This window comes from Thamnophis elegans, chromosome 10, assembly GCF_009769535.1.
Source record: "Thamnophis elegans isolate rThaEle1 chromosome 10, rThaEle1.pri, whole genome shotgun sequence".
Taxonomy (NCBI): domain Eukaryota; kingdom Metazoa; phylum Chordata; class Lepidosauria; order Squamata; family Colubridae; genus Thamnophis; species Thamnophis elegans.
The window spans coordinates 28,798,652-28,822,045 of NC_045550.1; the positions used below are offsets into that span (position 1 = coordinate 28,798,652).

Consider the following 23,394-nt stretch of genomic DNA (forward strand, 5'->3'; position numbering starts at 1 on the left):
AAAGGTTACCAGAGAAAAAGTTAGAAAAAAGAAAATCAAATCTTGAATAAAAAATTATATTTGTGTTTCTTTTTTTATGATTTACTTTTTTGGTAAAATAACAAATAACACTTTTAACAGGTAATTTTAAGGGACTGAGTTCCCCTAATAAATGGACAATGGACTTTTGCAATATAATTAAAGAGAGAAAAAGTCAGCAGCTATTTTATATTTCTACTATATTTTTTCTATAAAGAAAAAATTATTAGGTGTGTCTCCTGAAAATTACTACAACTTTGCCACTTTGTGTTGAAGAAAAAATGTAGTTTAACAAATAAATCTGTTCCTTTATATTTCCAGAATGTATATTTATAAGGATATTCTTTTTTTAAGTAGATTGCTAATCAAAGTTATGATCCCAATAAAAACAATTTTTTTTACAAACTAATAGATTATAGAATCCAAAAAGATAGTGAGCACTATCTGGTTTTCCATTCAGGTCGGACATATGAAGGATTATTCAATGTAGTAGCAAATACACTAAATATGTTTTTAAATGCTCTGAGTCGCATATTCTTCAAAGATGCCCATTCGCCAAAAATTGTATCTAACAATTCATTTTCTAAAATAAAAACAGTATTGTTACCCTATGCTTAGAATAGCGTTAGGGTTAGGAATTGGTAAGAAGAATACAGAAAATACCTGATGCAATAGGAAAGTCCCATGGCAAGGCATTCCTCCACGATGATCCACAACAGCTGGGATATAGCTAGAAAACATCATTTCATTGAGACTGAATAGACAGAATTTTCTCCAACCTTGTGCTTTCAAGATAATTTTTGGACCTGGAGTTCCCTAGCATTACACCACAATCAGATATCCATACCCGCACTGGCTACAACAATGTTTCTCAATCTTGGCAACTTTTAGAGTATGGATTGAGGTGCAGAATTCTAGAAGTAGCCAAGATTGAGAAAGACTAGCCTAGAATGATGAGAATTGCACTATAGTGAAGCTTTACAAAACACATGTTTTTAATAATCTCCATTTATATTGCACTGAGTAAACAAGTATTCATCAGTATTAATTTGCTCACCTTGACTGGACTTTATTTTTACAACTTCATGTTACAATTCTTTCTGTATGACTTTAAAAATATGTGCTTTGCACTGCTCTACCCTTTGATATCTAAGATACTCCACAGTGTTCTGCTTTGTGACAAGAATTGTTCAGATATGCGTAAAACACTGAAAAGTACATAGTGTGAAAATTCAATATATTTTTTTAAAAAAACTCTTCATAGCCTCAAAGATGTATAAAAGAAAGTGGTTTGTTTCCATAGAAACCAATTCTGAGAAAATGTATCAAACAAAGTTACACAAGGAGATCAGGTTGGTTTATTCATTATTAAAGAGCATTTGTATGATCTTTTCCCATCAATTTCACATAAATGTTCCTTGTTTCAATTCTTGTACATTAATTTACACATGCATGATTTGTTTTCATTTGCAAGTACAAATTCTCATAATTAGCTAAGAGGTTTACATCTCTTTCAGAGGTTTTCTACTACAAACGTCCACATCAGGTCATTAATAGTCATGTAGAAAAGGGAAAGTTTGGAGCCACAACTTCTAAGATTTTTACAGCACTATAATTGGAGATTACACATGTATAGCACCATCACTCTTAATTTGCTTTGTGGACAATTAGAGTTAGCATGAGAATCTTTTTCCATTCAGAGTCTCATAGGTTCATTATCTCCATCTGTACAATAGGAAGCATTTACTTATTCCTGTCTGAAACAATATCGTAAAGTCACATTAAACAATACTGAATCAGTGGTCTGACTCAATATAAAGTGCTAAGCAGATGCATTGAACTAATCCAATTCAGATTTCAATGAAGTTGAATCTATCCTATAAATACTTATATTACATTTAAAGTTTGGCAATTATTTTTTCCAGCAAATGTACTAAAACAGAATGAACATTTTCAGCTGCGTAATGCACTTGATAATCATGGTTCCTAAATTAGTTAGCAAAATGTAATTGTTTGTAAGTATATAAAGCAACTTACTCGCCATTAGCTTCCAGCTCACAGATCTCAAAGAAAACCATGAGATCATACTTGCATTGACATGGGCCAATGCTGGGTCTTGTCATGGCACTCAATTTTGTTGCAGGCACTGCAAAAAGTATAATAAAATGGAATAATTGGTCAAGTATAAAGGTTGAGAAACTCTATTATCTCATACTGCAACTGTGTTTCTGCATCATGGCTAAAGAGCTAAGTTGAAAGATAAATGGCTGGTACTAGAAGGCCGTTGGGCATAAATGCACAGAAGTAAGACAGATGAGGCTGTGAGTCTATGCACAATTTCTCACAAGAACCAGATACAAAAAATCCATATGAGAGATACAAGGCAATATACAAGGCACACAAAGAAAGGGAAAACATGTTACATCCAATGCCATTAAGAGCATCATTCTGTTATCAAAGGATAACAGAATAACAGAATAAGAATAATAACAGAATAAGGATCATGCATTGTAGTCCTTACATGATGTGACTAAATAAGCAGTTATTGAGCACTTGGAGCAACTTTTCTGTAATGGGTGCCCAAGATTATTCCAATTATTCTTCAAACATTGAGATATCCCAAAGAGATCAGCTATACTCTAGAAATCAGAACTGTTTAAATAGGAGAAACCTCATTGTTCTGTGTCCCTCACCAATGACATTTTTTATTTATTTATTCAGTTGATATCCTGTCCTTCCAACCAGGCAAGTGTTCAGTTCAAGGCAGAAGAAGTTGGTTAAAAGCTGAAAATTGGGTTATACTGGAGTTTTACCATTTAGGCCAGGAGTCCCAAACCCCAGGCTGTGGCCCACTACCATGGCACTACAAGGCCATGGCCTATTTGCAACCAGACCACGCAAGCGGGAGGCCAGCACGCACACATATCTTGAATTACATGAGCAGCGGGCATGCAGCTCAATTTGCACATGTTTAGCTGTGCATGCATGCACATGTGCACTGGCCTGCAGCTTGTGGAGATTGAGCTGCATATGCGTGTGCCAACCCACCACTCACATGGCTTGGTTCCTCTCTCCCCGCCACCAGGCTGCCAAGCAACAAAGGTTGGGGACCGCTGATTTAGATCTATGTTTGGGAAAGAGGCAAGCGGAGACGACACACAGATAATTCTCTTCTACATCTATTCCTTATGAAAATTTGGACAGGATGTCTGTTATTTCAATTCACCATCAACTGAAGTCAACACAATACTAATTTTTACAAAGATTTGGGACAGCTTTTTCAAATAACAATTATTAATCAGTAATATTTTTTGTTCAAAATGTCTAAACATTCTGAAATTTTCATTAATGCTCATGTGAAACAAATAATTCTTTCTTTCTTACCTGGTTTTGATAATGGCATGACGCGAGGGAAATGGCGGCGAGATGGTCTTAGGGGGCTATAAAAAAGGCATAACTAATTAAAATGAATGCTACAAAAATAAACTGTAATCAATTAGGGCAGGCCTATCAGGTGGATCTTACAAAATTTCAAAAAGTATTTGTGTTTGGTCAAATACTGGAAACTGAAAATACACTGTAATACAGTATCACAATTTTAATTTGTGTAAGAATTTGAAATAACAAAGATTCAGTGTTTATATCTGGTAATTGATTCCTGTTCCTCATCTCACTAGCCAGGTTGGTTGACCTAAACGTAACACAGTTGTGTTGTGTCTCTTTATATGATTACTCAAACATACTAGGGCATGTTTTATTTGTTTTATAATGGCATAGACTGCCCTGTAGCATCTCTGCAACAGTTAAACTCTTGCTGAAAATCAGGCAAAAATCTCAGTGCTTCGTAGGGCAAGCTCCACTTCTTAAAAAGAAGCAGATGAGCCACAGGTAGTGAGAGATCATGGATGATAATTTACCTGAGTACATCCTTGCAGAGAGGGGGGAAAGGATACTGCTGATAGTGGCCAAACACCTCAAAGACAATTGGCTGGCTTTTAATGTATTCAATGAACGATTTAGTGACCTCAACTGCAATCTGTAAGACAGAAAAGGATAAAAATGCTTATTTTATATAATAAGAGTTTCAACTTAAAATGGTCAAATTATTAAGCTGTGTAAAACTTGCTGGAAGATAAAAAACTTTCATTCACTGAAGCTATAAAAAGGGGGGGAGGGGGGCGACTTAAAGCTTAAATGTTAATTTATGTTAATATATCTCATTATCTTCATTGATTTTCTGGCATTTTAGGCCTTTATTCCTTTATCAGTGGTCTTTCCAGAAATGAAATCAACAAAACAAGGCATAAAATATCACTAATTATGTCAAGGGCATAATTATACAAAATCAATTAAATTTTTCCCTTTCATAGTCACCTAGAAACAAAATACTGTTGTCTTAGAACTAGCGCTATAAACCTGCAGTACTATAATATACATAGAAAGCATTAAAACCAGTTTTAGCCAGTTAGCAGAAAGCTGCATTTAATTTCCTGCCAGTCTTTAAAAGATTTACACAATTTTAAAGAAGTAGTAATGCAAAATATACAAAATCAACAACATGAAGCAGAAAATTACACTAACATTTTGAACATGATAAAAACCAAGAGGTGGGCCTCGGCCAGTGTTCTTCAAGGGTTCGGTAGAGAAGGCTTCATCATGGCGGTGAATAAAACTGTGAAAAAAGAGCTTCTTTTACTATGCTTGAATACATTCATTTCAAAAGCATATACATACATGGTGTGTGTCTATGCACATGTGTGCATTCTTTCATTCAAATTGTAAACATAAGTTCAACTGCAGTCTGTTGGTCATCACCAGGCCTCCTATATGGTGTGCTTTACTCTCTGTTAGAATTTTTCAGTTCAGAAACTGAAAAATCAGAAGCACAACAATACATGGAAAGATTAAGAAGATACTTTTTGCTCTCATCTTGTAGGATTCTTCTGTATTTCCATTGTCTCTCAATAGCCTATTAAGCTTCATTCCTGTATTTATTAAGCTTCATTCCTGTATTTATTCTCAGTAAGAACCTTTTAAATGCACTTATATTCTAGCCTCCATCCCTCAACTTTTTATTGTTAAAATAATTTTGATTAATTCTCCATGTGAAAAGAGTGGATCAATGACAGAGTGTGATCACAGTCTTCTACATTTATCTAAACTGCATAAATAGCAAATGGTGGACTGGACATTGTATCTTACTTAAATTGGCAGAAGATGTCCGCATATTCTGCTGAGATGCTGGAGGCCTGTAGAACAGTAACTCTGAAAGTGAAAATGCTGCCCAATTTCAAGTGCTCCAAAGCTGCCTCAAAAGATCCATCAACTGTGGATTTCTCGGAACTCTCCAGGAGAATATCTTCTGGAGTGGCTAAGAAAACATAATAGCAATTGTAAACACTTTCTTCTCAAATATAAAGTTTCATATTTTATCTATCCATGTTTCATATGTACAGCAAAGAAGAAAATCATCTATCCATATTTGGGGAAAAGCTTCATCAAAGAAAGTTATAACAATCAATTTGGCATTTACCAGAAATCCTGAAAATGACACAGTACAGCTGATAATATGGTCTATAAATCACACATCAGAAAGCAACTTAACTGTGGCTGAAGTTTGTGATCAGTCTACATCAGTGGTTCTCAACCTGTGGGTCGGGGCCCCTTTGGGGGTCGAATGACCCTTTCACAGGGGTCGCCTAAGACCATCAGAAAACACATATTTTCGATGGTCTTAGGAACCGAGACACCAATTTTATGATTGGGGGTCACCACAACATGAGGAACTGTGTTAAAGGGTCGCAGCATTGGAACGGTTGAGAACCATTGGTCTACATGGACAGTCTCATGTAAAGCACTTTTGCAGTAATCTAGACATAGGAAATTATCTCTTTTGTGGAAGCTTAAACTTTGCCCATCTTAATTTAGCTGCATTCCCATTTAATTCATTTTCATTAGGTTACGTGTTTAATATTTTTAAATACTGAACATTTTGTGCAGTATGTAAACTGTATGTATTTCATTTCTCAGCCTAGTCTTTTGACTGCATCAGCACCATACAAATGTATCTGACAATGTAGCGTTTTACATTTTCCTTACAAGGAGGCCCAATGTGATTTTATTGCTGTGTACAAGTTTCCTCCCCACCGCAAAACAGGAAGGCTTTTTAACCTGCACAAGTGTTGTTGTTGACTTCGTCTGCCGATGGCCCTATATCAGTAATTTGTCCCTGTCCTTCTACTATGCGCAGCTCCTCTTGTGATGTTCCAGAGCGAGACATTCCCACTGCAGGACAGGATTCAGACTGGAACTACAAAAAAAAAAAGGATCAATATTATTGTCTCTGGCAATAAAACAGTTTCTCTCTTCCTTTTAAACAATTGCATCACAACAATATATAGCAAAGCTCAAAAAGAAAACAGGCAGAGGTTAAAAAAGAAAAGAAGGGCATGCAAAGACGGTTGCATTTACATTTATTATTCACTTTATTGATATCCTATTTTCTTCTTCAAGGAGTTCACATGAGTCAATAAAAATTTCATATGCTTTTGAATAGTACTCATAAAATGAAATATAAACTCGTCCACTCAAACATCAGACCAATAAAATCTAGAACCTGAAAGTTGTCAATGTCTGTTTTCAGTTAACCTACAGACTGGAAAAAATCTCTACTTAGGTTTTCATCTCAGTACCAGTGGTGGGTTCCTACCGGTTTGGATTGGTTTGGCTAAACCAGTAGTGGTTTGTGACCTGGGTAGCTGGAACCGGCAGCGACCCAGTCCTGCCACTCCCTCAACTGGTTCTTTAGGCACTGCCATAGGCGCCATCATCTTGTTTTTGGCTTCTGTGCATACCCAGAACAATTTTTATTGCACTGTGCATGTGCGCGCATGCAGCACGCCCATAAGTGAACCAGCAGTAGTGGCTGCTGGAAATCACCCCTGCTCAGTACATGTATAGAAATGTAAACACAGAGCTGTTGCTGAGGAAGTTTTAAAAGTACATATTCCAGACATCTGGCAACAGTATTAGGTTGTGATATATCCCATCTTTCAAAAGTCCTCTGTGTTTAAAATCTATATAAAAATCTATTAATAATTGATTAGGTATGAGACAAGTATCTTCATGAAATCAACCCCACTGAAATAATTCTCATATAGTCCTGGTTTTTACAGCATACCTTCTCAAAGTGCTGATCATCAAAGGAAATTTTAGCTGTTCCTGACTGCCGCACTCCTGAGCCATAATCTGGTGCTTCTTCATCAGCTGGAAACAGGATTATTGAAAGAGAATATAGTAAGTAAACAAAAGTTCATTTATTCAATTTGTATTGAATAATACTGCCCATCTTAAATTAGAGTCTACAGCAGTGAGCAATAATCAAAGTTCACATTTTCCAATAAGGTGGAAGCCACAGATGTTCCCTAAAATATTTATATTTTATTTTCAAATACCTCAGAAGGAGGCAAGATCAGCTCATGATTATTATTCAAAGAAGTGATAAAACACTGACTGGTATTTGATAAAGCAAATATTTTAAAAAAATGACTAAAAATTAATGGTTAATTAATTATCTAGATAAGTGTTTTTCAAATTTAGCAACTTTAAGATGTGTGGACATCATCTTCCAGAATTTCCCAATCAGCATGCATCTTAAATCATCCAAATATTCTTATTAGGCTACAAGAACCAATGGAATTATGTATTTGTCCACAATAGGTTTAAAATATAGATGTTTGATTAAACTACTTAAAATATAAATGTTTCATTAAACTGTTTATAAAAGGTAAATCTAAAAGCTGTAGCTGGTATACTGAAAAAGGAATACTTGTGAGTAAATTCAATAACTATAATAATATCAAATATGAGCTTTTCTAAAATGACTTCCATCAATTGAGAAATTTAAACTGAAGAAGAATTAAATATGAATAACAGATTTAAATTAGAACATGGATGTAGCGAAGTGAAGAAACATACAATGCAATGCCTCTACCATAGTATCATTAGGAGCAATAAAGAAACCATATAAAATGAAATTATAAAAATATGTTATTGTATGACCCTCCCAACACATGTACACGATGATCTGTCCACTTGAAAAATTACATATGCAACAATACTAAGACTAGGGTCTATTCCATTCCCATTCTTCATGGAGTTCTATCACACATTTTTTTCATGACAACCCTCCTCCCTCTCATGCATAGTCTGTGTTGGCCTTCCCAGAACCTCACCCATTCCCCCTCTGATGTCCCTGTGCTCCTTATGCATGATTTACACTACTGCCCATTTAACAACCTACAAATATTGGGGTTATGTCAAATGGGACTGACAGGATTAGCTAAGTGATATGGTCATCTAACATTCTCTAACCACTTTGCTTAGAAATAATAATCCTGGGCCCAATTGCCATCATAGCCATAAGACCTAGGAAAAAGATCACTGCAGCCTAAAGTTTGTTCTTGAAATCCATGTGTCCAAGTAGATACATGTGACCTTAAACAGCATCATGCAGACATAATAAGGGAGGAAATGTATAACATTATGTCAATCCTGATATAATTTTATATAGGCCTATTCATCCCTTGTCATTCATCACTTCATTAGCCCTTTGAGATAGACCAGACTAGGAAACCAAAATTATGAATGCTAATGCTGACCTCGATTATAGAGTCATGATAATAGAGACTTGCAAATCTGGAAGCACCTCCCCATTATCTGCAAGATAACTAGGAAGGCTCAAATCTGAGACATTTATCTCTAATTACATTTCTACTCTGGACTCAGATTTCTTTTATCTGACCAATGTCTTGGTTGTGGCTCCTGCTCTTCAAGGTTATTCTCACAGCCCATTACATTCTGTAGTTCTAGGTGTTATTTTTATAGTTCAATTTTCAGAAGCTGCCAAGAAACCCAAGGAGAATCCCTCAATCAACCATCAGAGAAAGGCTAATTGGGAGAGGGCCATTCATCCAGCACCTTTGTTGTGTTTACATTTCTAGAGTAAATTAGGTATGTGGCTGAAGAGTTAACCAAATGGTTGAGGAGTTCTCCAAATGTCAACTGATGACATGGGATAAAACTATAATTATTGTTTAAGGTCTGGAATCCTACGTCTAAGCCTGATCTCTTTCACAAGAAATTGAGGTTAATCCCTATGTATCAATATAATTGGGGGGGGGGAATCTATCATCATCCCAGCAAAATAGCACTCTAATGAGCAATCCATATTTTATGGAAAATGTAGGGCACTCGATTCTGCCACATTTCTTTAGAGGACTGTCTAGATGTCAAAGTTGACAGGGTCCCCCCTCCCCCCCCATTTCATACAACATAGCTGAGCCGAAGAAAGCAATTTTCTCTCCCAATATACTCCCTGTATTCATATTATTGTTAAAATTGCCCATGCCTGGTAAAAAGAGGATATTCCTTGTTTTTGTCCTCATGTCCTCCATCCAGTAGGCAGAATTAAATGAAATATTGCCCAAAGTTTTTAAAAATAATTTTATTAATATTACAGTTGAAAAAGTCAAAACTAATACAAACTACTATATATGTATGTATGTATGTATGTATGTATGTATGTATGTATGTATGTATGTATGTAAATAAATTATAGAAAGTGCAGGAAAAAAGAAAAACAGGGGAAAGGGAGAAAAAGAATAAAGAAGTAACTGTCTTCTTCATCACAAGTTCAAGCAACTTTAGTAAATATCACCATCTCTTGGTAACACAATAAATACACTCTTTTTTCCTTTACTGATCTTGTAACTTTCACCAAAATATTAAGGCCTTGTCATTCATTCTTTGTCATCAAAAGTCCATTAAAGGCTATCCAAAATAACTACAAAACTGTTGGGAAGCATCCAGCCTGGCAGGAAGAAGGGATGAGTGCAAAGCTAAATCTAGTCACTGTGCAACTGTAAAAGGTCCAGAATCAGTCCTCTTTGAATTCCTTGTCTCCTTCTCTAATTGTTCCCAAAGGAGAGATGCCAAACTGGGAATATTCCTGTTTTATAGGCAGAATGTAATAAATAGTTATCTTGAACTCTGTACATGCAGGTTGTTCGTTCCTGACAATAACTATTTTACCCTTGATCAAGTACGCTGACTGTATCCCTTTTCCTTGCTTTAATCTCAGGTTTAATATCTTAAAATAATGTCCTTGAGCTTGATTTCTTTTGATCTTTGTCTCATCATTTAACACTTAAAAGCTTTAAGTGTTCTCTTTTACAAAACCAGTAAAAAAGAATTATCCAAATTACTCTCCATAAAAGAATTTTATTGTTGTTTAAATATTTTATTCCATTTTGCATCAATGTGTCTGTGTGTTCTTCTTTAAGTAATCTTTAGTTTCTTCTGGTTTCCTCTAATGTCCAACATTCAAAGTTCCTTCTTATCACGTTACCATTCCAGCAAACTAAAACTAATCATAGAAAGGATCATTATATTTAATTATAAAGTTCAAAATAATCTGGACCCTAAATTTGCTTTTAACTTTCCAAAATAATCATTTTGAACTTTCTTTTGTTCTTTATTCTAAAACAGTATTGTTTTTCTAAATCCTTAAACTTATATGTTAAATTTCTTTTGTAGAAGGATGAGAAGGAAACTCATCCACTAAATTCAATAATTCTTGTCATTTCAAAGGTTCTTAATATTTCAAAACAAGTAAAAAATACTTCCAAAGATAATTAGGAGATGAGGTTTGGTTGCACTTTTTGCCTATAAAAAAGTCTGTGTTATAACTGCCAGCTAAGATGGAAGTCCTATTTCCAGCTGTTCAACTAGGAGTCAATCATAAAAACTTCTGTCCTACAATCTACTCATAAGGAGTACCTGAACGGAGCACAAGGTATTATCTCACAGTTTCTTCTTGCTCCAGAGAACTTTGCCGGTCTGCATACTGCATCCAGTTGTAATGTCCGCCGTGAATGACATTTTAAAAAGACACCAAGCTTGCCATAAATCCTCACCAAGAGCTTCATATATTGTTCAGCCTTTTATTGTAAGTCTCTAACAAACTCTTCTTGATCAGGTTTTCTTTCAGCAGTGCAGCACTTCCATAAGTGCTAATTACAAGTTAGCATGCTCCACTCTATGATCTTAATTAATTGATTAGTAACCTCTCTCTCATCTTCTTATGCTGCTGGCTGAAATTGATAAGAACTTAATCAGTTGCACACTGAAGGCTTTTGCCTGGCAATTGCTTCTAGCATAGTTTCTGCAATTGAAAAACCATTCTTTCTGATGTTGGAAAAAGTAATTTCAAATACATATAGGCCTTTTTTTCTCCAGTTTTTCACTGACTTTTTTGTCACTCAAACAATGTGTCTTCCTTTTCCTACCATTTACTGTCCTTTCCAAACGTCCTGTCTTCCTTTGCCTGTTCAGATATCTGGTAATCCTTTCTTCATTGCTTCAATATTGCCTGAAGTTAGCATGTTCATACATTACAATGGCTCCTTAACTGACTTGGTTAAATATGTTCTTATAAATCAGTTGAAACACTTTAACTTTTGCTCTACGGTATTCCTAGCAATAATGTTAAAGCATTCTCCCCTTTAATGCACCCTAGTTGTTCATTTTAACTGCTTAGAAAAAGAGTATTCTTTGGAGTAAAAGATGGGATATAAATCAAACATACAAGAGGATATTTTCCCACAGATATTATTTTTTTAAAAATTTCCCATCAGAAGAAGGACCAGCACCTCCTTCATTATGTTTACCCACCTCTTACCTGAAATGGCCTGAACTGCTACCCGCAGGAATCCTTTAACTTCCCCCTTCTCGCTGACAATGGCAACACGATGGACCAAAGGTACAGGGTATAGCAAGTTGCTGAGATACACAAATGCTCTGGAAGGAAAAGTAACATAGGACAGCGGTCACTGCGTCCCACGTATGAACTTCTCCAAACATACTCCATAGCCGATGGTAGCTGGGACCACAGTTCACCGCTCACATCACAATATGGTGCTGCAAAGCAAAACTAAAGAAAAGCAGCCATGGCCAGCCGGACAGAGAGGGGGGTTCAGCGTGCTTAAAACAGAGCTCCTGTACTGAGCATGAAGCGAAAATGTAGTGAGTTAGTGAGCGCTAGCATAGCGTACCTCTGGTTCTGTCATCTCTTATGACCGAAGGGAAGGGAAAGGGATGGTGCTGATGCAAGAAGGAAAACTAGAACAAGGACCTGTGGCCGGAGAGACTAGGCAACTAGTACCCTGGGTGCTGTAATTTGTCCAAGGTCCTGCTGCTGAATAACAATGGGTTCAAGGGACAGAAAAGAGAGAAGGCAGATGGGATTAGACTGAAGGAACTAAAAGCAGAAAGAATTAGGGGGGTGGGGGAGTAAGGAGATTGGGAAGAAGAGGAAGTCCCTTCTAAAGAGGAACGCTTTTTTCGGAATTTTGAGAGGGACATAATGCATTCAATTTCAAGCCTGTTTCCAATGATTTCTTATGATTTCAAACCACAGAATTAATTACTCAACTAATGGGGGAAGAAGTATTTCTATAAAGCCAATTATATGTTCTAGCTAGATTTGTGCAACTCATTGATGGGTAGAGAATGGAGGGATTCCTTGCAATATACCCAGGAGTATTAAATGAAGGTATCTATCATAGGAAGCTTAGATGACATTCCCACATGGAACTACGTAAGAACTTCTGCCTTCTTAAGCATGAGATCAACAATAACTAATTCTGCCTAAATCTATCTGATTTCGGTGTCACCTGTGAGTAACAGTAACATTATTTATCCCAGACTCCATATTCTTCTTGTAATTAGAATATGTTGGTGAGTTTACCTATTATTTATTTTTGGGGATATAGTTCCTTGATGACTTGCATGTGGAAACAGATATTAATGGATTCTATTTTAACTCTTTCCATTGGATAGATATTATATACTAAAATGAAAGAGCCACATAGGATATTTATATTACTATTATACTTCAGCAACCCATTATAGATTTGAAGCATTATCCCTTATGGAGCAAATAGACGTCAATAGAATTCTATCATAGCCACTCCTGTATCAAATTGCATAGTGTAGCAAATTAATACAAGTTGCTTGGCAACAGATTACAACATGACAGTAAGCCAGAAAAGCTAGACTCCATAAAAATATGAAAATTTAGATGTGTATGTATTTCTGTGCCATCTATAAATATTGCTAAGGATGAGACATGAAAAAGGAATCAAATATACATACACGTTGCAATCAGAATAGGGTTTTACATTAAAGTTATAGGATATTTCAGGTATGAAAATGCCCTAAGACCTCTGCTTAAAATTAATTAGAATTATTTTGAAATAGAAAAACTATGCATTAGATCCAGATTGAGCTGTTCAGCTATTTTCAGTTGGTGTCATACCATCACACACAGAAACAAAAGCAAGCATTTGTCATATTGATGGATTGTTTATTTAATGCTTTCTGTACCAGATTTTGTTTCCTTAACGTATTGAAATCCCCATGTTCAATTTTATCACATTCTCAGTGCTGGTTATAGTTATGGAGATCAGGAAGTATAAATACACATAGTGGATAAATGAATAAAAATGGGAAATTAGGGTTCTATAATATAGTCAATAAGCCTTATATAGATGTAAGATATGGTGACTGTATCCTATCTGGGACAGGATTGGAGAAATGGGATCATTTACACCAACTGTATCAAGCTGAGTTCCTGTAATATTACTTTTCGTTATTTTAACTATATCCTTCCTAGAAATGAATAGGAAGCAGCTAACTGAAACCTGGTAGCCAGAACAGTATTAAAATGGGCAATAAATTCTATTGTATGAGATGAAACATTTCTTAACAAACATTATGTGAATCTTATTTGTGGTACATGACAGGCATTCTAGAATCATTATAAAATATCCCATAGAAATCTTGTTCTAACTGATGGTAAAACTATGCTTTAGCACTATTAGCTGTCTTGTTCTCCTGGCACAATTCTGAACTGAATGGTTAAGTTATTCATACATGGCTAATACATATCAAACATATGTTTAACATATAAATTATTTTGCTCAACATGTTTTGATTGTTGTGAAAATACACACATGCTTTCACCTGAGGTGATGTTTTTCTCTAGATTTATAAAAACCTAATTTTACAAACTCAATACATGTCAATGAGACCTGAAATCATGATTTCCCCCTCCTATTACTCCAATCTTCAGTGGACTCCTTACTATTCTGATATGTTCCCATTCAAATGTTTAATTTTATATTAAAATTAAAACATTTAACCAACAAAAGCTGATGGTTGGAAGGATTATGACAAATAGCACAGTGTCTGCTTCATGAGAAGAAAACATTATTATAAATCAAAAAGAATTGTCAACAGATCCAGTCATTCTGCAGCATTATCTCTCTCTTTATATTGGATCTATTCTGATATAGGATCATTTGACACTGGACAGGTCATCCACTGCAGCACCATTGTGAAGCAGGCCAGAAATCATGAAACCAATAATTAAGTATTTCGTAGGCTGAAATTGCTTCTTCCATACAATTGTTCAAAGGGAAGGAAAGAAAATAAGGAGATGAAGAGGTGGAGCAGAGGAATCAGCAAGAAGAGGGAAAAAGGAAAGAAGACAAAGAAGAAGGTGGTGGAAGAGGGTTGAATAAAGGAAGGCAGAAAAGAGAGGCTGTGTGTCATTAAAGGAACAGAGTCGCTAACCACAAGATTGGTGAGGTGCAAAGATGGCATGCTCAGACCAAAGAAAAGCCTTTCAAAAGAAGACAAAAGTGAAATAACCATCCCCCCCAATTTTGCTTAAGCTTTGGAGATAGAGCCAGCAGCTAAAAATAAATAAATAAGGAAAAATAAAGAAAAAATCAAAGACAAAAATCCAATCAAAGCACACTTCACGAGAAATGTGAACGGCACAGCTGCTGCATGGGAGGAGTCAACTTTGACTGACTCAAAAGACCCCCAAGAACAGTTCATAGGATTGGGGGAAAAGGGTATTCCCTCATTGGACTATTTGGTCATTTGGCCTGTTTTGTTGATTTAAAATCTCAAATCCCCCAAGAGGAGAAAAAAAAAAGGGAAGAAGCCAGCTCTTTCGCTCTGAGACTGCAGGACTCTTCCCCCTTATCCCTCTCTGCCTTTTGTAAGCCCCTTTGTTCCCTCGCTTGCTCCCATTTTCCTAAATGCTACTCAACAAAGAGAAAACTAGAAGTCGGGATTTCCTGCCTGAACTAGGATGGCCGGGTGCAAGTCATCAGAACTCCCCAAGATTGCTGCAGCTATAACAAGCCATGATGATATCCAAATAGGAGCATCATGACATCATCATGAAGATGACATAATTATCTAATGACTAAATGATGTCTGATATAAGTGGAAAAGTCACATCCTTTGTTTGATGATGTCATGATGTATATATTTGGGGGCCCTAGCCTATAATGACGATTTTCTCTGCTTATAAGCTTACAATTACAAGCACAGCAGGTCTATACTTTTTCAGATTTAATCTGAATACCAAAGATAAAACCTTATATAGTAGTCCTCGACATGACCATAATTTAGCCCAAAATTTCTGTTGCTGAGCGAGACATTTGCCCCATTTTATGATCTTTCTTGCCACAGTTGTTAAGCAAATCACTGTGGTTGTTAAGTTAGTAATACGGTTGTAAAGTGAATCTGGTTTCCCCATTGACTTTACTTGTCAGAAGGTTGCAAAATATGACACTGCAACCATCATAACTATAAATCATTTGCCAAGTGCCCAAATTTTGATCAGGTGACCATGCAATAGTCATAAGTCACTTTTTTCAGTGTTGTAACTTCAGTCACTGAACAATAAGTCGAGACCTATCTATACTAATCCCACATTCCCAATGAGTTCCCAATTATCAATTAAGTAATCCTTCTACACACTTATCCCAATAACCCTGTGAAGGGCTGTATTTAGCTGTTGTCTAATGAGACAAAAATAATTTGTTTGAACTGTGCAAATTGATAAAGATATTGCAAAAACTTCAGCCAATATTTTGGCAGACAGTAAGACTTGGTTCATATATTGTATTACATCAGTTTATTTGTTTTTCATGGTTCTTGAATAAACCACGATGGTTTAAGGAAAGCTAAATAAAGCACATTATAGCATGACCCAATAAATTAATCCTGTTGAAGATTGATTTCTAGGATTATACTTCCTCGGTGGTTCAGATTATGCATTAGTTACTAAAATAAGACATTTTTTCTGTTTTTCCGAGCAAAGAAGATGCCATGGGTCCACTGCTGGGATATAGAGAAATAAATGATACATGTATTATTACATCATCACACAAATGATATAACTTGTAAATCTGCATTAGCCATTATTACATAATTGTGACATTTGGGTTATGATGTTACAATCATGTGCCACCATTTTGTCATCATTGAGGCTTGTTATAGTTATACAGAATGGTATATTGGAAGATTTATAATAACCAAAGTCGGTGTTATTGTCCTAAAGTAACAAGGACAAAGTTTTTCAGTACATATATAAAAATAATAACTGACCCAGTTTGCTTTCTAAAAATAAGTGTTTCTGCTAACTGCAATGTGGCAGGAATTCTCCTTTAGCATTCTAAGTTTCTAAATCCAGATAGTCTTTAATCATGTTCTGCTCAGTAGCCCTTTATTTCAGAGTTACCTGTTAATATCTATCCCAAATCAATGGATAACTATATTAAATCTATGGTCCTAATTTTCTACCATGTGTAAATTAATATACATTTTAAAATACTATTGACCAACTTAATTAAGAAAAAACAAAGAATCTTCTTTTAGTGCTAGTTCTTAGGAAATTATGCTCAATTCTGAGACTGTGAGACTACAGCTGAGGGGTCTGTAGGATATAGCAATATAATGCACACAGACAGACTCCCTTTAGAAATGTACAATGCCAAAGTGTTGGTGTTGCCAGCAGGTTTTATCACATCCATTTACAGATGCTTTGACTTTTATCCTGTGGGTTATTTCCCCCTGTAGTTGGTCTTCCTTTTTACTACTCATCCCCTTGGGGAATGGGGGAAGGGTTTTTCCTTTGAAATGCTTTTTTGGGGGGACCCCAGCCCTTGTGTGCTTGACATGGGAAAGCAGGTCTCTTATGCGAAAGAGCTAGTTCCTTCCCAGCATGCTCTCCTAAGACCTCACCAACCTTCCTACTAAACTGAACAGGGGGGAGCGGTCGTAAAATGGATCCTGGCCATCATACAGCGGGTACTCCGGAAAGATGTCTTCCTCCAGGTCCTCCTCCTCCTCCTCCTTCCCCACGTGCTGCTCGTCAGCAGGCTCGGTGATGTCGGAGTCAGGGTTCGAGAAGGTGGGGGAGGGGGTGAGATCAGCCATGCGCTCGCTCATGCATGTGTTGAAAATAGGAGAGCTGTTGCAGCCAGAGATATCTGAACTAAGGTTAGTACAACAAGATAGGAGACAGGTTAACACCAGCTATTCTAACATACACACGCCTGTACACAGAGAGAGAGAGAGAGAGAGAAAGAGAAGGCTTGCTTTGCCCCTTCTTTAAAATCAAGCAGAAGAATTAATAAGGAAGGAGATTAAAAAAAGAGACTTCCCAGGTCAAACACATCTAACAAAAGAGCCACAAATGCCATCAGCTGAAAATTGATGCATGGGATGAAAACTTTCCTGGTGTCCATTTCATCAAATTGAGATTTTGGTAAGGGGAGGATGTCCATTATGAATCCTCCCAAATGACTGTATTATTTCTTTAATACATTAATTTGATTTGTTAAAATTCTATAGCTAGACCCTTTCTACCTGGACTCCAGCCAACTCTCAACTGATGGTATGACATTTTTCTCTAATAGTTGCATGTGAAGCACATGAGAACACACAATATATACTAGGCAGTATATAGGCAGATATCACACTCCATACATCAAACATGCACACCTACACACAAAGGTACAAAATTCTATAAAAGAGTTTTTGAGCTACCCTTCACCCTACAATGTTTTTGCTTGGTTTTAGTTGCTACTGTTGTCATCTAAAAGCATTATGCACCAAGAAGACCTACATGGTAATAAGGTGATGAAATGGTTGTCATATTCCCATCACATCTAATTGTGATGGTTTTCATAATTCAGAAATTATAATCAACAAGCAGGAAGTTGTAAAGATGTGCTACAACGTAACTTGCATGAGCTAAACTGCACAGAATTGGCAAGTGAGGAGGGCATCATGCGGGATCACAGACAGTACAGACCATAATTATCTTGTTGCAGAAAATTTCAGCTCTCAGTACTCTGGACACCATGCATTTGGGCATTAGGCATGGTTTTGTGAAAAATGTATGCGGTGCAAGAATATGTGCAGATCATATTTAAAAGACTCTGCATCAAATGAATGGACAATCCACTCCCAACACAAATGGAGATGCTGACCTGATTTCTTATCAAGTGTGAGATGTGATCTTAACATCTTGATCTAAAATGTAATGCAATCGTTATTCCATAGTGGAAGGAGAGCTTGTGTTACATATCAGTTGCTTTGAGTAGCTATAGATTGTTTTTTCCCCCTTTGGAACTCATTGGTTTTGCTTTATATTTTTTGACAAAGAAGACCAAAACTCTCACCTGCCAACCAGCCTGAACCAAGGAAAGCGATCATAAAAGGGGTCTCCGCCTGTCACCACATTATCACAATCTTCTATAACACTAGAGGGTACTTCAGCTGCCCGATCATACATCTCCCGCATCAAGTCCAACCTCTGCCTGCAATGTCAGACAAAAATGGATTTTCTATCAAAACAGTAGTTGAGAAAGTATTGCCCAACCAGTTTACCTGTGCATGCCACTATCTTACTTGATATAGTAAGAATTTGGTATAGAAACCTGTTCTGCTTATGGAGACATATTAAATTAGCATGCAGTTGAGTCAGATAAATAAAAACATTTTCAAGCAGTGGAAACTGGAAAGAACCTATTTCGCAGAATTGGACCTATACACATACATCAGCATGCTCAGAATTAATAGATATACATGGCTGTTCTGGTGCTTATGTTAACAAACCTTCCCTTGCATTGACAGAAGACTGAATTTACAAGAATGGCCATTTTATCAGTTTGGAGCAAGATATTAGATTGCTGTCAGATTTGATGTATATATTACTGTTCTTATATACTATCTGAAAAAATAAAAAAAAGCTCCAAAGTTCTGAGGATCTCTGAATTTATAATAAGAGACTATATTTGCAGATTTGAAGATTGTAGCTATTGCAATCATAGCTATTCACAGATATATAACTTCTTTGGAATGCTTATTTGGCATGCATAGAAATCAGATTTCAACCCATGTGATGAACCTGTTAAGATCTAGATTGATCAACAGTTTATTCAATCTGTCTTTGGCATAAGGAGCCCTTGTGGCACAGTGGTTAGAATGCACTATTGCAGGCTAACTCTGCCCATAGCCTGGAGTTCAATCCTGAGGGGTCTCAAAGTTGACTCAGCCGTCCAGCCTTCTGAGGTCAGTAAAACAAGGACCCATATTGGGAGTAATATATTGTAAAATGCCCAGACAGTGCTGTAAAGCACTATGGGGCTGCATATAAGTCTAATTGCGATTGCTGTAAATAAAAAGGAACATGTGAGATATCCATCACAGATAAAATTGCACCATGAATTAACATGGCCATCTTGCACCAAAGATTGGATAATTCTGTAGACTTACATATTATATAATACAATTCTGTTTACCTTATTCAGCCCTCTTAACCCAAATCACAGTCCACTGAAGGGATTTTTTTTTTTACAGGCAGTCACATTATTTAACATGGCAATTTAACTCACGTTCCTTTCACTTTAAAACTCCTGGTATATTTTAAAATAAGTTAATTCATTATGCTTAAGGTGACCAGACATCCCGATTTCAGCGGGACAGTTACGCTTTATAACAATTTGTCCCATTTCCCGGGGCGTTTTAAAAAAGTCCTGATTTTCTGGCTTCATGTTGAAAGCCCAGTGGATTTGCTTAAGAAATCATAACCGGGGCAAGACAAAAGACACTCTGTCTAACTAACCTCTCTCTCTGTCTCAGTACTTTCATTGAAGATATTAAAACATTAAAGCAACAAAACAGAACACCCCCCGCCCCTTTTACCTTATTTTATAAGAAAAAAATGACCAAGTACCATAGAGCTCCAGGAAATGCTTGGCTAGAGAAGCCACGAGTGTTACTTCCTGGATTTTCCGGAGGGGAGGGGCACGGAGATTGGAGGTCGGCTCGTGTGGAAAAAAATGGTGGCAAAGTTTCTTTGAAAAATATTTCTCTGACTAATTTCACCATTTTAATTTGCTTAGTTCTTTGTATTAACATCTATATCATTCTGGATTGACTTGGAGTGCTCACTTGTGCCTGCTGGTAAGTGAACTGGGTTTTTTTCTTTTATTTTTTAATGTATTTTAAAATAATATTTTATTTATTGTGCATAGGATTTTTTAAAAGTTTTATTCTGTGTGGATTCTTTTTTTAAATTGTCTTAGACTATTTAAAAAAAAGATTCTATCCAAAATAAATTGAAGTGAAACCATTTTTTAAAATTCTATGCACAATACTTTGAAATGTTTTACTTCAATTTATTCTGTGTGGCTTATTTTTTAAATTGTCTTAGACTATTTAAAAAAAGATTCTATCCAAAATACAAAATACCAGCTGCAGTTATTCACTTAAGAACTGTGGCAAGAAAGGTGGTATAGTGACCGAAGTTACAGTGGCATTGAAAAAAGTGACTGATGACCATTTTTCACACTTAGCGACCATTTTCACACTTAGCGACCGTTGCAGCATCCTCATGGTCACGCGATCAAAATTTTGATGTTTGGCAACAGATTCGTATTTATGATGGTTTCAGTGTCCTGGGGTCATTTTAATTGCCTTTTGACAAAGTCAAATGGGGAAACCAGATTCACTTATGTTACTAATTTATCAGCTGCAGTTATTCACTTAAGAACTGTAGCAAGACTGGTGGTTTAGTGACCAAAGTTACAATGGCATTGAAAAAAGTGACTGATGACCATTTTTCACACTTAGCGACCATTTTCACACTTAGCGACCGTTGCAGCATCCTCATGATCACGTGATCAAAATGTTGATGTTTGGCAAGAGTTACAAATTATATTTGTAAATTGTAGTTATGTTGAAATAAAAAAAATACAATACTATTTTTGCATTATATGAAAATTTTTGTTGCTCCGTATAAAATTTTTAATCAACCCCCCCCCCCCCCAGTCAAAGGTGTCCCTCTTTACCAATCTGAAAATCTGGTCACCTTAATTATGCTTCCAGATAGGAATATCATGCCATTTTCCCCCACATGATTAAAAATTACCTCTTTTAGCCAGCTAGTAGCCACTTTGGCTTTAAAGGTTTACACCTACCTGAGTTTCTCCAGAGTCCAATAATGGGTTGCTCCATTTTTCTGATCCTGCACCTCTACTGCCACAATGGTCCTTGGGAAAGGGCGTTTCTCCCGGTCTTTGGCAGCATCTGGAGGGAGCAGGTCTGGAGGCAGAGGTGAGTATAAGGTGTCTGTAAGGAGTACGAACTGAAACTGAACCTGGAAGTGAATTATAAATGTTGCTGGTTAGTATATTATCACAAAGTCACTAAGGCAACCACATATGTTTAAATTCTGTATTTTATAGAAAAGATGGCACTTAAATTTAGGAAAAGGTTTTGGGGGGCCTTTCCCATTATTGAAGACTTACCACCTGATGCTATTAGATAATGGGATGGGAAGAATCCATCCCTTGGACCAGATTTGTTTTCCAAACTATTTTGTAACACCCACTTAAGAAGAAGGAAGCAGGGAAGGAAGGACATATTTGTTTTCTAAGACAAGAACTGTTTACCTTCTTCTTCAGTTCCACACTGATTGCATTGGCCTCCTTCAAGAAAATGGCATTGCCCCACAGCTGGTCTCGAAGAGATGTAAACTGATACCATTTCCACTTCCTAAAGGCCCAGAGTGCCAACTCAAACTCTCGCTCTGTCCACTGAACTGATGAGATAAACAAAGTGAAATACCTCTGTAAGGTCAACTACTTATTTTCAAGTATTGCCTAATCAAATATGCCTAAATTGCCTGATTTCGCTCATGAGATAATATGAAATGCATATATACTTCATGGGTCAATTTCACAAGGTGATAGATGTGGGGAGCCCTTCTCTTGTAAAAGTATGCGGAATCAGAAGAAAGTTTGTCACAAGACACCTCTGCACAAAATGAACAAAAACAGGATAGGGCAATGATAGTTAGCTTCAATTTTAAATATAAATTTTCCATCCAATAAAATCGCCAGCATAATCACCAACGTCCGATGATGGATATGGCACAAGAAGAAGTAGAAGATCCAATAAAACCCCACTATATCTAACTATAATCAGAGCTGAAAAGACAGCTAAACAACTTATGTAATTTGAACCCAAAATTTGCTAAAATTGTAAGAATATAATTGTAGGAATGTAAATGATGATTCTTGATTTGCAAAGCTACATAGAAAAAATTATCCCACTTCAATCCATGATTCAGGTTAACAAATAAATCCAGGGATAACTCACTAATAAAGCAGAAGCTAGACATTTCTTCTCTGTTGCTTCTCTGAACAGTAGCCAGGACTATCTGTTCATTTACTGGGACATTTGTAGTTGAATACAATATTGTAGATTCCTTGGTGCTCTCCGAGCTTGGTTATTTGGTTGCAGACAATTAATCACTCAAGTAGGGTAACATCATCAGTGCTAGTCAATGTGGGGGTTTGTTCTCATATACACATACAGTAATTTCTCTGCCACTATTGGTGGAGGTGTTGTTTTTCTCCTTGGTAGTTCTTAATTAGACTATTGTTTAATGCTTGATTTTTCCTCCTGTGTTATTCCCTGCTTATCTGTTGGTTGTTGGAGGGAATATATCCTGGTCTTTTTGTTCCCTTCTTAGCTTTTTGTGGTCAACACTGATGATGTTACCTAGCTGGGTAATGAAAAGTCTGCAAGGAAACAATCCAGCTCAAAGAATACCAAAGACTCCACAGTTCAATCCTGAGCTACATGTTTTCTCTGGTTGCTTTTCATAAGACAATACAATATTGTTTTATGAAAAGCAAACTACAACAGTTTATTTATTTCCTAGAAGCTCACCTTCATCCTCAGGCTCCTCCTCTTCCTCATTAGTTTCAGTGTAGTATCTTGAGTCCATTTGCTTTTGTAAAGCCTCTAATTTACTCTCATAATCCTAAAATAACAAGAAGAAAACAGCCAAGAGTTTATTGTATTCTGACATTTCCAGTGAGATATGGCATCCCTGAAGAAGCAGGGATGAAATTACAGTGGAGATCAATG

The 23,394-nt window shown here is 36.4% G+C and overlaps 1 protein-coding gene across 1 annotated transcript in view; it reads right to left on the minus strand.

Annotated features, from left to right (window-relative positions):
• KIF1A (kinesin family member 1A) overlaps window positions 1-23,394 on the minus strand; it is a 97,391-nt gene that overhangs the window by 21,744 nt on the left and 52,253 nt on the right. The window contains exons 23-35 of the mRNA XM_032225371.1: window positions 23,194-23,287; window positions 21,909-22,057; window positions 21,435-21,613; window positions 18,633-18,770; window positions 11,759-11,877; window positions 7,199-7,284; window positions 6,190-6,328; window positions 5,221-5,389; window positions 4,600-4,690; window positions 3,936-4,054; window positions 3,403-3,458; window positions 2,056-2,164; window positions 682-748 (exon numbers count right to left, since the gene is read on the minus strand). Coding sequence (XP_032081262.1) covers window positions 682-748; window positions 2,056-2,164; window positions 3,403-3,458; window positions 3,936-4,054; window positions 4,600-4,690; window positions 5,221-5,389; window positions 6,190-6,328; window positions 7,199-7,284; window positions 11,759-11,877; window positions 18,633-18,770; window positions 21,435-21,613; window positions 21,909-22,057; window positions 23,194-23,287 — 1,515 coding nt within the window. The remainder of the gene's footprint in view (window positions 1-681; window positions 749-2,055; window positions 2,165-3,402; window positions 3,459-3,935; window positions 4,055-4,599; window positions 4,691-5,220; window positions 5,390-6,189; window positions 6,329-7,198; window positions 7,285-11,758; window positions 11,878-18,632; window positions 18,771-21,434; window positions 21,614-21,908; window positions 22,058-23,193; window positions 23,288-23,394) is intronic.